This window comes from Oncorhynchus mykiss, chromosome 2 (assembly GCF_013265735.2).
Source record: "Oncorhynchus mykiss isolate Arlee chromosome 2, USDA_OmykA_1.1, whole genome shotgun sequence".
Classification (NCBI taxonomy): domain Eukaryota; kingdom Metazoa; phylum Chordata; class Actinopteri; order Salmoniformes; family Salmonidae; genus Oncorhynchus; species Oncorhynchus mykiss.
The window spans coordinates 12,808,623-12,823,681 of record NC_048566.1 but is presented as its reverse complement, the minus strand read 5'-3'; the positions used below and the strand labels follow the sequence as shown (position 1 = coordinate 12,823,681).

The 15,059-nt window shown below is 47.7% G+C and overlaps 1 protein-coding gene across 2 annotated transcripts in view; it reads left to right on the top strand.

Moving 5' to 3' along the window:
* The window catches only part of LOC110525147 (E3 ubiquitin-protein ligase RNF19A), a 76,747-nt gene extending 66,715 nt beyond the window's left edge, over positions 1-10,032 (top strand). For both annotated transcript variants that reach the window (XM_036938224.1, XM_036938228.1), the window contains exons 8-10: positions 491-704; positions 5,943-6,071; positions 6,195-10,032. In XM_036938224.1, the coding sequence (XP_036794119.1) occupies positions 491-704; positions 5,943-6,071; positions 6,195-6,927 (1,076 nt within the window). In that variant the 3' untranslated portion in view covers positions 6,928-10,032. The remainder of the gene's footprint in view (positions 1-490; positions 705-5,942; positions 6,072-6,194) is intronic.
* The last annotated feature ends 5,027 nt before the right edge of the window (positions 10,033-15,059 follow it).

The following is a 15,059-nucleotide window of genomic DNA, read 5'->3' as shown; positions in this document are numbered from 1 at the left end:
CACACACACACACACTGTGAGTAACCTGGTGTTTAGTCTGAATGAGTTGTGTTAGCTGACTCATTGTGACTGGACTCTGATGACCTCTGACCCTCCTAGAGGAGGAGAATGTTCAAAAGGTGAGGTTGGACTACAGACCTTCTAGAAAAGACGAGAGGGGAGAGAACCAACAGGAGAAAGACCTTGTTACAGACCTTCTAGAAAAGACGAGGACAGAGAAGGGAGAGAACCAACAGGAGAAAGACCTTGTTACAGACCTTCTAGAAAAGACGAGGACATAGAAGAGAGAGAACCAACAGGAGAAAGACCTTGTTATACAGACCTTCTAGAAAAGACGAGAAGGGAGAGAACCAACAGGAGAAAGACCTTGTTACAGACCTTCTAGAAAAGACGAGGCCAGAGAAGGGAGAGAACCAACAGGAGAAAGACCTAGTCTTTTAGTTTATAGAGCGGCTCTGATGAACTCCTGCTCTCTCCCCTGTCTCCTCAGACACGACCTCTGTGGCGGACACCAGGAACAACCCCAGCATCGGAGAAGGTAGCGTGGGGGGCATGACGGGCAGTCTGAGTGCCAGCGGGAGCCACGTGGACCGGATGGGCGCCATGAGGGACAACCTGAGTGAGAACGCCTCCACCATGGCCCTGGCTGGGGCCAGCATCACCGGATCTCTGTCTGGCAGCGCCATGGTCAACTACCTGAACAGGTCAGTACTTTTGGATTGGATTGAACCTTTATTCAACCAGGTTAGTCTCGTTGAGATAAAAACAGATTATTTTTTTTCCAAGAGAGATTTGAACCAAGATGGGTCAGTAGTGTGATAGGTGTTGTTTTACAGGGTCAGTAGTGTGATAGGTGTTGTTTTACAGGGTCAGTAGTGTGATAGGTGTTGTTTTACAGGGTCAGTAGTGTGATGGGTGTTGTTTTACAGGGTCAACCGTAGTAGTATGATAGGTGTTATTTTACAGGGTCAGTCATAGTAGTGTGATCGATGTTGTTTTACAGGGTCAGTCATAGTAGTATGATAGGTGTTGTTTTACAGGGTCAGTCATAGTAGTATGATAGGTGTTGTTTTACAGGGTCAGTCATAGTAGGATGATAGGTGTTGTTTTACAGGGTCAGTCATAGTAGTATGATAGGTGTTGTTTTACAGGGTCGTATTAGTATGATAGGTGTTGTTTTACAGGGTCAGTCATAGTAGTGTGATAGGTGTTGTTTTACAGGGTCAGTGGTATGATAGGTGTTGTTTTACAGGGTCAGTGGTATGATAGGTGTTGTTTTACAGGGTCAGTGGTATGATAGGTGTTGTTTTACAGGGTCAGTCATAGTAGTATGATAGGTGTTGTTTTACAGGGTCAGTCATAGTAGTATGATAGGTGTTGTTTTACAGGGTCGTATTAGTATGATAGGTGTTGTTTTACAGGGTCAGTCATAGTAGTGTGATAGGTGTTGTTTTACAGGGTCAGTGGTATGATAGGTGTTGTTTTACAGGGTCAGTGGTATGATAGGTGTTGTTTTACAGGGTCAGTGGTATGATAGGTGTTGTTTTACAGGGTCAGTCATAGTAGTATGATAGGTGTTGTTTTACAGGGTCGTATTAGTATGATAGGTGTTGTTTTACAGGGTCAGTCATAGTAGTATAATAGGTGTTGTTTTACAGGGTCAGTCATAGTAGTATAATAGGTGTTGTTTTACAGGGTCAGTCATAGTAGTATGATAGGTGTTGTTTTACAGGGTCAGTAGTATGATAGGTGTTGTTTTACAGGGTCAGTCATAGTAGTATGATAGGCGTTGTTTTACAGGGTCGTATTAGTATGATAGGTGTTGTTTTACAGGGTCAGTCATAGTAGTATGATAGGTGTTGTTTTACAGGGTCGTATTAGTATGATAGGTGTTGTTTTACAGGGTCAGTCATAGTAGTATAATAGGTGTTGTTTTACAGGGTCAGTCATAGTAGTATGATAGGTGTTGTTTTACAGGGTCAGTAGTATGATAGGTGTTGTTTTACAGGGTCAGTCATAGTAGTATGATAGGCGTTGTTTTACAGGGTCGTATTAGTATGATAGGTGTTGTTTTACAGGGTCAGTCATAGTAGTATGATAGGTGTTGTTTTACAGGGTCGTATTAGTATGATAGGTGTTGTTTTACAGGGTCAGTCATAGTAGTATGACAGGTGTTGTTTTACAGGGTCAGTCATAGTAGTATGATAGGTGTTGTTTTACAGGGTCAGTCATGATATGTTTTGTTTTACAGGGTCGTATTAGTATGATAGGTGTTGTTTTACAGGGTCGTATTAGTATGATAGGTGTTGTTTTACAGGGTCAGTCATAGTAGTATGATAGGTGTTGTTTTACAGGGTCGTATTAGTATGATAGGTGTTGTTTTACAGGGTCAGTCATAGTAGTGTGATAGGTGTTGTTTTACAGGGTCAGTGGTATGATAGGTGTTGTTTTACAGGGTCAGTGGTATGATAGGTGTTGTTTTACAGGGTCAGTCATAGTAGTATGATAGGTGTTGTTTTACATGGTCAGTAGTATGATAGGTGTTGTTTTACAGGGTCAGTCATAGTAGTGTGATAGGTGTTGTTTTACAGGGTCAGTGGTATGATAGGTGTTGTTTTACAGGGTCAGTCATAGTAGTATGATAGGTGTTGTTTTACAGGGTCAGTCATAGTAGTATGACAGGTGTTGTTGTACAGGGTCAGTCATAGTAGTATGATAGGTGTTGTTTTACAGGGTCACTCATAGTAGTATGATAGGTGTTGTTTTACAGGGTCAGTCATGGTAGTATGATAGGTGTTGTTTTACAGGGTCAGTCATAGTAGTATGATAGGTGTTGTTTTACAGGGTCGTATTAGTATGATAGGTGTTGTTTTACAGGGTCAGTCATAGTAGTGTGATAGGTGTTGTTTTACAGGGTCAGTGGTATGATAGGTGTTGTTTTACAGGGTCAGTCATAGTAGTATGATAGGTGTTGTTTTACAGGGTCAGTCGTAGTATGACAGGTGTTGTTGTACAGGGTCAGTCATAGTAGTATGATAGGTGTTGTTTTACAGGGTCAGTCATAGTAGTATGATAGGTGTTGTTTTACAGGGTCAGTCATAGTAGTGTGATAGGTGTTGTTTTACAGGGTCAGTCATAGTAGTATGATAGGTGTTGTTTTACAGGGTCAGTCATAGTAGTATGATAGGTGTTGTTTTACAGGGTCAGTCATAGTAGTGTGATAGGTGTTGTTTTACAGGGTCAGTCATAGTAGTATGATAGGTGTTGTTTTACAGGGTCAGTCATAGTAGTATGATAGGTGTTGTTTTACAGGGTCAGTCATAGTAGTATGATAGGTGTTGTTTTACAGGGTCGTATTAGTATGATAGGTGTTGTTTTACAGGGTCAGTCATAGTAGTATAATAGGTGTTGTTTTACAGGGTCAGTCATAGTGGTATGATAGGTGTTGTTTTACAGGGTCAGTAGTATGATAGGTGTTGTTTTACAGGGTCAGTCATAGTAGTATGATAGGCGTTGTTTTACAGGGTCGTATTAGTATGATAGGTGTTGTTTTACAGGGTCAGTCATAGTAGTATGATAGGTGTTGTTTTACAGGGTCAGTCATAGTAGTATGATAGGTGTTGTTTTACAGGGTCAGTCATGATAGGTGTTGTTGTACAGGGTCAGTCCCAGCAGTATGGTAGGTCCAGTGTAATGTGTTGTTGTACAGGGTCAGTCCCAGCAGTATGATAGGTCCAGTGTAATGTGTTGTTGTACAGGGTCAGTCCCAGCAGTATGGTAGGTCCAGTGTAATGTGTTGTTGTACAGGGTCAGTCCCAGCAGTATGATAGGTCCAGTGTAATGTGTTGTTGTACAGGGTCAGTCCCAGCAGTATGATAGGTCCAGTGTAATGTGTTGTTGTACAGGGTCAGTCCCAGCAGTATGATAGGTCCAGTGTAATGTGTTGTTTTACAGGGTCAGTCCCAGCAGTATGATAGGTCCAGTGTAATGTGTTGTTGTACAGGGTCAGTCCCAGCAGTATGATAGGTCCAGTGTAATGTGTTGTTGTACAGGGTCAGTCCCAGCAGTATGATAGGTCCAGTGTAATGTGTTGTTGTACAGGGTCAGTCCCAGCAGTATGATAGGTCCAGTGTAATGTGTTGTTTTACAGGGTCAGTCCCAGCAGTATGATAGGTCCAGTGTAATGTGTTGTTGTACAGGGTCAGTCCCAGCAGTATGATAGGTCCAGTGTAATGTGTTGTTGTACAGGGTCAGTCCCAGCAGTATGATAGGTCCAGTGTAATGTGTTGTTGTACAGGGTCAGTCCCAGCAGTATGATAGGTCCAGTGTAATGTGTTGTTGTACAGGGTCAGTCCCAGCGGTATGATAGGTCCAGTGTAATGTGTTGTTGTACAGGGTCAGCCCCAGTGGTATGATAGGTCCAGTGTAATGTGTTGTTGTACAGGGTCAGCCCCAGTGGTATGATAGGTCCAGTGTAATGTGTTGTTGTACAGGGTCAGTCCCAGCAGTATGATAGGTCCAGTGTAATGTGTTGTTGTACAGGGTCAGTCCCAGCAGTATGATAGGTCCAGTGTAATGTGTTGTTGTACAGGGTCAGTCCCAGCAGTATGATAGGTCCAGTGTAATGTGTTGTTGTACAGGGTCAGTCCCAGCAGTATGATAGGTCCAGTGTAATGTGTTGTTGTACAGGGTCAGTCCCAGCAGTATGATAGGTCCAGTGTAATGTGTTGTTGTACAGGGTCAGTCCCAGCAGTATGATAGGTCCAGTGTAATGTGTTGTTGTACAGGGTCAGTCCCAGCAGTATGATAGGTCCAGTGTAATGTGTTGTTGTACAGGGTCAGTCCCAGCAGTATGATAGGTCCAGTGTAATGTGTTGTTGTACAGGGTCAGTCCCAGCAGTATGATAGGTCCAGTGTAATGTGTTGTTGTACAGGGTCAGTCCCAGCAGTATGATAGGTCCAGTGTAATGTGTTGTTGTACAGGGTCAGTCCCAGCGGTATGATAGGTCCAGTGTAATGTGTTGTTGTACAGGGTCAGTCCCAGCAGTATGATAGGTCCAGTGTAATGTGTTGTTGTACAGGGTCAGTCCCAGCAGTATGATAGGTCCAGTGTAATGTGTTGTTGTACAGGGTCAGTCCCAGCAGTATGATAGGTCCAGTGTAATGTGTTGTTGTACAGGGTCAGTCCCAGCAGTATGATAGGTCCAGTGTAATGTGTTGTTGTACAGGGTCAGTCCCAGCAGTATGATAGGTCCAGTGTAATGTGTTGTTGTACAGGGTCAGCCCCAGTGGTATGATAGGTCCAGTGTAATGTGTTGTTGTACAGGGTCAGTCCCAGCAGTATGATAGGTCCAGTGTAATGTGTTGTAGGGTTACATGCCTTGCTCAAGGGCACATGGACATATTCTTCACTTTGTTGCCTTGGTAATTTGAACCAGTGACCTCTGTCTCAAACCGCTCGGCTACCTGCCATCAGGATCAGAAAGACCAAGTACGCATCACGCTTTCTTACCATGGCAACGCGGACTAGTGACATCAGGTGACAACCAGAAACAACTACATCTCAACAACCTGTTCATCTGTAGGTGGTTTGAACTCCTAGTGACCCCCGGTCCTGGTGCTTTAGGTTGGCTTGGAGGGAATTCCAAGACCCGATCAACTACCAGTGTTGGGTCAGTGTTGGGGTCGGCTTCCTCAACGGGTCAGTGTTGGGGTCGGCTAATGAGAGACTGGACAGGATGCCAACCTTACTGTCAGGTGGCTGTAGGTCCATCTGGCTGTATGCACCTTGTATTGTGACTGGAAAAATAAACTAAGGTCTGATCTCCTCCCCCGGTCCTGTCCTCTCTCCTCCCCCTCCCCCCTGTCCTCTCTCCTCCCCGGTCCTCTCCCCTCCCCCCTGTCCTCTCTCCTCTCCTGTCCCCCCGTGTCCCCTGCTCCAGGTTGGAGGTCCAGGCTGATGTTCAGAAGGAGAGGTGTAGTCTGAGTGGAGAGTCGGCCACCTTCAGCTTGGGGACCATCAGTGACAACGCTAGCACCAAAGCAATGGCTGGATCCCTTCTCAACTACAGGTCAGGGCCGTGTCATTTAGAAACATTAACATTTCAATGACATCTCCACAGAGGACTTGTCTCTCTCCTGTAGACCTGTGTTCAACTTGCCTCTTCCTTTCTGTCTGGTGGTGTTTTGTGTAGAGACGGGACCAGTATGGAGGTGCAGGTGGACATAGAGCCGGGTAAGTCCGCTGGTCAACTACACGACCACGCTATGGATGATGGGAGAGACGCTGGGCGCTGTGGCTGGTCCTGCCACTCTGGATGCCCCTCAGAGGGCCAGGATGGCACCGCCAAGTCCTCCTCCTCTTCCTCGGGGAAGAAGAGTAAAAGCAAGCTGAAGAAGGGAGGAGGCTGTAAGATCCAGGAGACGAGGGAGGATATGGACGCTCGTCTCCTTGAGCAGCAGAGCACCAACTCCTCAGAGTTTGACTCTCCCTACCTCAGCGGCTCTCTGCCCTCCGTAGCCGACTCTCACTCCTCCCACTTGTCAGAGTTCAGCGGCGGCTCTGACCTGGAGATCACGAAGACGTCCTGCAGCCACGGATCCTCGTCTGACTACCACAGCCGCTTCGCCACAGTCAGCCCTCTGCCTGAAGTAGAGGGAGACCGGCTGGAGGCGTTACCCTCACCCCGAGGTGTCCTCTCCCAGCCTCACTCCCCGGTCTCTTCGCCCTGTCCCGAGGTGTCCGTCTCCCCGAGGTGTCTGATAGCAGAGGAAAACATCAACCAGGTGTGTCCTACGAAGGCAGATTGTGACTGTATTACAGGAGGAGCCCTTCCCGTTGGACAGCTGCTGCAGGAGAACAACAACAACCTGCAGGCCCGTCCCTCCAGCCTGTTCCAGACCTCCTGTATTCAGACTGACATCTGACCTAAAAACACCAGTTTTTGGTTTCACAGAATAATTTTTTTTCTTTCTTCCCCAGAAGACAAAAGCTTTGAATGGACATTTCTGTCGTCCAGAAGTGTGGAGAAACCTCAGCTCAGTCAGTAGGACTTGTTTTAATAACAGCAAGGTGAAGGCTGTTGTTTCCTGTCATGTGACCCCTATTGCAGTGTTCCGACTGGCTGCTGTCCCGCCTCACAAGCAGGAGTGAAAGAGACCCGTCACTGACCCCCAGGCGGACTGTCAGTCAAGCTGGGGATCAGGACGCAACGTTCAGGAACCTTCAAGCTCTCAAAACGCCAAGTTGAACTTTAATATGAACCAGGCAATACTATCCTTCGTGTTCTCTTCAGTTTTAAAATGAGTTTATAATTAAGCCACTTCTGTTAAGTGATGATTTGTACTTATTATAATTCGATACTAGTCCGCTGGAAGGAATTTAAAAGCCTGGTAGTAGTTTATCTACGGCTAGCTGAGAGGGACAAACCATTCTATCTACGGCTAGCTGAGAGGGACAAAGTACTGGAGCAGAGTACTGTTGCTAGGTAGAAGTAGAGCTGGGTCTCTGGAAGGCCATGGTTTAAACATCCCGAAGATGGATGAATCACGCTGAGGGTTAATTATAATAGCCACAACCCACCAATGAGAGAGTCACTTCCTTGAAATTGTTTAACAAATATTTTTCAACCGTCAGTAAAATAAAATTGTGCTTTTTTTTTTTTTTCAGGCTGAAGAATCTTTCACCTCACATAATAAGATAACTTTCATATCTGTTATAACCAATGGTTTATATATACACTAGATGACTGACAGGGGGCGCTGTGTTGAAGCCACCGTGCCAAAACAATGTTTTGGAAGCTAAAGAAATGTATTTATTAATTGGTTTTAACAACATGTATTCCATTACAGACACCTTAATATTTTTACATTATATAATGTGAGCTAAACGTACAAATAAAATAATATATAACATTTTCCTTTTTAGATTCATGTTACTGTCCCCACTAAAACAAAAAAAACATTTGATTGAAACACTGTAGAATTCCATTCATTCCTATGGAGGCCTGCTCCTAATGGAGAGAGCCAATATGGCCGACCGGTGGCTTCAAAGCATCTCAATGGCCAACACATAACAACATCAGTAATCCATCCCCTACTGGGGAGAGCCAATATGGCCGACCGGTGGCTTCAAAGCATCTCAATGGCCAACACATAACATCAGTAATCCATCCCCTACTGGGGAGAGCCAATATGGCCGACCGGTGGCTTCAAAGCATCTCAATGGCCAACACATAACATCAGTAATCCATCCCCTACTGGGGAGAGCCAATATGGCCGACCGGTGGCTTCAAAGCATCTCAATGGCCAACACATAACATCAGTAATCCATCCCCTACTGGGGAGAGCCAATATGGCCGACCGGTGGCTTCAAAGCATCTCAATGGCCAACACATAACATCAGTAATCCATCCCCTACTGGGGAGAGCCAATATGGCCGACCGGTGGCTTCAAAGCATCTCAATGGCCAACACATAACATCAGTAATCCATCCCCTACTGGGGAGAGCCAATATGGCCGACCGGTGGCTTCAAAGCATCTCAATGGCCAATACATAACATCAGTAATCCATCCCCTACTGGGGAGAGCCAATATGGCCAACCGGTGGCTTCAAAGCATCTCAATGGCCAATACATAACATCAGTAATCCATCCCCTACTGGGGAGAGCCAATATGGCCGACCGATGGCTTCAAAGCATCTCAATGGCCAATACATAACATCAGTAATCCATCCCCTACTGGGGAGAGCCAATATGGCCGACCGGTGGCTTCAAAGCATCTCAATGGCCAACACATAACATCAAAAATCCAGGGTTTATATACGTTGGTTATTACTCATTGTGCCTTTTTGAAAAGGAAAAGCTGTTTTTCCTCTTTCTAATCGTCTGCATCTCTCCACCTCCTTCTAGACTTTAAAAAGCTAAAACAACAGATGTCAGATGGTCTCTCTCGACCATGCCAGGAGAGATACTAGACGAGTAGGGCTTCATAATACTGTGGTAGACTTTACACGTCTTGTTCAATTGCCTACCAAAGACAGCACTCAGGCTCTTGAGAACTCTTGTTCCTGGTAACCCTTGACGACGTCTGTTTTGTCATCCCCCAGACTACTCCACCTGGTGCAGCATGTCTACACCATGTGGTTAAACATGTCAAAATAAACACAGGAATATATACAGGCTGCTTGTTTGTTGTTGTTGTCTAATACGCTTTACAAATGCTACGCAAATAACAGGAGGCCAGAGTCTCCTGCTGTTAACCAGACTGGTTCCATAAATGTACTGCAATGCTCAGAGTGTATGTACGGGGATATCATCAGTTGACCCCTATTCCTGTCTGTGTCTCAAATGACAGTCTATTCCCCGACACAGTGCACAGGTAGTGTACTATCTAGAGAGTAGTGTGCCATCAGGGCCGCATGGCGTCTGTTCCGTGTCTCCTGCCGGTCTGTGAAGACATGTGGCTGAATGATGACATCTCTGGACTGATTTAAATGCTGCTGCCTCTCCTCCCCTCACACACGTTGTCTGTGTTTATTCCCTGATTCATTCTCTGCACTGTCCATTTCCTGTTGGTTTAATTCTCTGCACTGTCCATTTCCTGTTGGTTTAATTCTCTGCCCTGTCCATTTCCTGTTGGTTTAATTCTCTGCACTGTCCATTTCCTGTTGGTGTAATTCTCTGCACTGTCCATTTCCTGTTGGTTTAATTCTCTGCCCTGTCCATTTCCTGTTGGTTTAATTCTCTGCCCTGTCCATTTCCTGTTGGTTTAATTCTCTGCCCTTCCCATTTCCTTTCCTATACTTTAAACACTAGTGCCAGTTAGATTTTCTAATTTGTGCAGAATGACATTATCCTGTCCCCAGATCTGTGTTTGATGTGGTAATGACCAAAGGAGATGGACAGAGGACACACACAGATCTGGGACCAGGCTAGAATGGCATTTAAAGGTATCTGTATATTAGTTTGCTAATTTCCTTTTACAATGTGTGTAAAATGCATATCTAAAAAAATAAATATCTCTTAAACTTTTCCTGGTCGGTCTCCTCCCTAAGGTTGTTGTTAATGGTGGTGTCTCAATGTGGAGACTGATCGACTGAATGACTGACTCTGTGTTCTAGAGGCTTGGAGAAGGAAACTGAAATACAGTATAGAGACATGAAACTGCCGATCTAGTTTAATGAATCACAGACCAGCATGTGAGTCTTCAGCAGGTTCTACTAAGCGGACATGTGGAATTGTTTTAATAAGATGGTCATGTGGAATTGTTTTAATAAGATGGTCATATGGAATTGTTTTAAGAGGGTCATACCATGGATCATTGAGTTATTTCATTTAGAATTATATTACCCCTGTAGGTATCAAAAAACAAATAGAATTAAATTATTTAATAAAATACTACATTTGGCCTTTACTGCTATAGTCAATATTTCTCTGGGCTATCTTAAGGAATAAGGTTTTGAGGTGTCCTCTGTCTGAGATATAAGAAAGATCCGGAACTATATATTTTTTCTACATTTGAACCTCTTTTGGGGTGCATAAAACTAGGTTACCTTTAGGTTTTTAATTTTTAAAGGTTACCTTTAGGTTTTTAATTTTTAACGGTTACCAGGTTACCTTCAGATGAGAACACCCATCGTGTTCGTGAGAGTCTAACCTTTCTATAGGAGGGCCACATTAGTCTGTAAGGGAGACCTTTCTAACGTTACAGACGTGTTCGTGAGAGTCTCCCCTTTCTATAGGAGGGTCACATTAGTCTGTAGGGGAGACCTTTCTAACATTACAGAGGTGTTCGTGAGAGTCTCCCCTTTCTATAGGAGGGCCACATTAGTCTGTAGGGGAGACCTTTCTAACGTTACAGAGGTGTTAGTGAGAGTCTCCCCTTTCTATAGGAGGGCCACATTAGTCTGTAGGGGAGACCTTTCAGACGTTACAGAGGTGTTCGTGAGAGTCTCCCCTTTCTATAGGAGGGCCACATTAGTCTGTAGGGGAGACCTTTCAGACGTGTTCGTGAGAGTCTCCCCTTTCTATAGGAGGGCCACATTAGTCTGTAGGGGAGACCTTTCTAACGTGTTAGTGAGAGTCTCCCCTTTCTATAGGAGGGCCACATTAGTCTGTAGGGGAGACCTTTCAGACGTTACAGAGGTGTTCGTGAGAGTCTCCCCTTTCTATAGGAGGGCCACATTAGTCTGTAGGGGAGACCTTTCTAACGTTACAGAGGTGTTAGTGAGAGTCTCCCCTTTCTATAGGAGGGCCACATTAGTCTGTACGGGAGACCTTTCTAACGTTACAGAGGTGTTCGTGAGAGTCTCCCCTTTCTATAGGAGGGTCACATTAGTCTGTAGGGGAGACCTTTCTAACGTTACAGAGGTGTTAGTGAGAGTCTCCCCTTTCTATAGGAGGGCCACATTAGTCTGTAAGGGAGACCTTTCTAACGTTACAGAGGTGTTAGTGAGAGTCTCCCCTTTCTATAGGAGGGCCACATTAGTCTGTAGGGGAGACCTTTCTAACGTTACAGAGGTGTTAGTGAGAGTCTCCCCTTTCTATAGGAGGGCCACATTAGTCTGTAGGGGAGACCTTTCAGACGTTACAGACATTTCCCGTGATGTCTCCTGGTCGGACAAATAGCCTTGTAGCTCTGCCAGTTTTCACCGCAGGTACGGAAGGAAGGCTGACGAACGAGGATGTGGTGGATTGAGACCGAAGCCCATACAGGTACGGAAGGAAGGCTGACGAACGAGGATGCGGTGAATTGAGACCGCAGCCCATACAGGTACGGAAGGAAGGCTGACGAACGAGGATGCGGTGGATTGAGACCGCAGCCCATACAGGTACGGAAGGAAGGCTGACGAACGAGGATGCGGTGGATTGAGACCGCAGCCCATACAGGTACGGAAGGAAGGCTGACGAACGAGGATGTGGTGGATTGAGACCGCAGCCCATACAGGTACGGAAGGAAGGCTGACGAACGAGGATGTGGTGGATTGAGACCGCAGCCCATACAGGTACGGAAGGAAGGCTGACGAACGAGGATGTGGTGGATTGAGACCGCAGCCCATACAGGTACGGAAGGAAGGCTGACGAACGAGGATGTGGTGGATTGAGACCGCAGCCCATACAGGTACGGAAGGAAGGCTGACGAACGAGGATGTGGTGGATTGAGACCGCAGCCCATACAGGTACGGAAGGAAGGCTGACGAACGAGGATGTGGTGGATTGAGACCGCAGCCCATACAGGTACGGAAGGAAGGCTGACGAACGAGGATGTGGTGGATTGAGACCGCAGCCCATACAGGTACGGAAGGAAGGCTGACGAACGAGGATGTGGTGGATTGAGACCGCAGCCCATACAGGTACGGAAGGAAGGCTGACGAACGAGGATGTGGTGGATTGAGACCGCAGCCCTTCCAAAACACAAATTACATGTCCAAAAAGGATGTAACACCAGGTCTCTGACCTCCTCCCTATAGGCTGTCTCATCGTTGTCGGGGATCAGGCCTACCACCAGGTCTCTGACCTCCACCCTATAGGCTGTCTCATCGTTGTTGGGGATCAGGCCTACCACCAGGTCTCTGACCTCCTCCTATAGGCTGTCTCATCGTTGTCGGGGATCAGGCCTACCACCAGGTCTCTGACCTCCTCCTATAGGCTGTCTCATCGTTGTCGGGGATCAGGCCTACCACCAGGTCTCTGACCTCCTCCCTATAGGCTGTCTCATAGTTGTCGGGGATCAGGTCTACCACCAGGTCTCTGACCTCCTCCCTATAGGCTGTCTCATCGTTGTCGGGGATCAGGTCTACCACCAGGTCTCTGACCTCCTCCCTATAGGCTGTCTCATCGTTGTCGGGGATCAGGCCTACCACCAGGTCTCTGACCTCCTCCCTATAGGCTGTCTCATCGTTGTCGGGGATCAGGCCTACCACCAGGTCTCTGACCTCCTCCCTATAGGCTGTCTCATCATTGTCGGGGATCAGGTCTACCACCAGGTCTCTGACCTCCTCCCTATAGGCTGTCTCATCGTTGTCGGGGATCAGGCCTACCACCAGGTCTCTGACCTCCTCCCTATAGGCTGTCTCATAGTTGTCGGGGATAAGGTCTACCACCAGGTCTCTGACCTCCTCCCTATAGGCTGTCTCATCGTTGTCGGGGATCAGGCCCTACCACCAGGTCTCTGACCTCCTCCCTATAGGCTGTCTCATCGTTGTCGGGGATCAGGCCCTACCACCAGGTCTCTGACCTCCTCCCTATAGGCTGTCTCATCGTTGTCGGGGATCAGGCCTACCACCAGGTCTCTGACCTCCTCCCTATAGGCTGTCTCATCGTTGTCGGGGATCAGGCCCTACCACCAGGTCTCTGACCTCCTCCCTATAGGCTGTCTCATCGTTGTCCGGGATCAGGACCTACCACCAGGTCTCTGACCTCCTCCCTATAGGCTGTCTCATCGTTGTCGGGGATCAGGCCTACCACCAGGTCTCTGACCTCCTCCCTATAGGCTGTCTCATCGTTGTCGGGGATCAGGCCCTACCACCAGGTCTCTGACCTCCTCCCTATAGGCTGTCTCATCGTTGTCGGGGATCAGGCCTACCACCAGGTCTCTGACCTCCTCCCTATAGGCTGTCTCATCGTTGTCGGGGATCAGGCCCTACCACCAGGTCTCTGACCTCCTCCCTATAGGCTGTCTCATCGTTGTCAGGGATCAGGCCCTACCACCAGGTCTCTGACCTCCTCCCTATAGGCTGTCTCATCGTTGTCGGGGATCAGGCCCTACCACCAGGTCTCTGACCTCCTCCCTATAGGCTGTCTCATCGTTGTCGGGGATCAGGCCCTAACACCAGGTCTCTGACCTCCTCCCTATAGGCTGTCTCATCGTTGTCGGGGATCAGGCCTACCACCAGGTCTCTGACCTCCTCCCTATATAATGTCTCATCGTTGTCGGGGATCAGGCCCTACCACCAGGTCTCTGACCTCCTCCCTATAGGCTGTCTCATCGTTGTCGGGGATCAGGCCTACCACCAGGTCTCTGATCTCCTCCTATAGGCTGTCTCATCGTTGTCGGTGATCAGGCCTACCACCAGGTCTCTGACCTCCTCCCTATAGGCTGTCTCATCGTTGTCGGGGATCAGGCCCTACCACCAGGTCTCTGACCTCCTCCCTATAGGCTGTCTCATCGTTGTCGGGGATCAGGCCTACCACCAGGTCTCTGACCTCCTCCCTATAGGCTGTCTCATCGTTGTCGGGGATCAGGCCTACCACCAGGTCTCTGACCTCCTCCCTATAGGCTGTCTCATCGTTGTCGGGGATCAGGCCCTACCACCAGGTCTCTGACCTCCTCCCTATAGGCTGTCTCATCGTTGTCGGGGATCAGGCCTACCACCAGGTCTCTGACATCCTCCCTATAGGCTTTCTCATCGTTGTCGGGGATCAGGCCTACCACCAGGTCTCTGACCTCCTCCCTATAGGCTGTCTCATCGTTGTCGGGGATCAGGCCTACCACCACGTCTCTGACCTCCTCCCTATATGCTGTCTCATCGTTGTCGGGGATCAGGCCCTACCACCAGGTCTCTGACCTCCTCCCTATAGGCTGTCTCATCGTTGTCGGGGATCAGGCCCTAACACCAGGTCTCTGACCTCCTCCCTATAGGCTGTCTCATCGTTGTCGGGGATCAGGCCTACCACCAGGTCTCTGATCTCCTCCTATAGAATGTCTCATCGTTGTCGGTGATCAGGCCTACCACCAGGTCTCTGACCTCCTCCCTATAGGTTGTCTCATCTTTGTCGAAGATCAGGCCTACCACCAGGTCTCTGACCTCCTCCCTATAGGCTGTCTCATCATTGTCGGGGATCAGGCCCTACCAACAGGTCTCTAACCTCCTCCCTATAGGCTGTCTCATCGTTGTCGGGGATCAGGCCTACCACCAGGTCTCTGACCTCCTCCCTATAGGCTGTCTCATCGTTGTCGGGGATCAGGCCCTACCACCAGGTCTCTGACCTCCTCCCTATAGGCTGTCTCATCGTTGTCGGGGATCAGGCCTACCACCAGGTCTCTGACCTCCTCCCTAT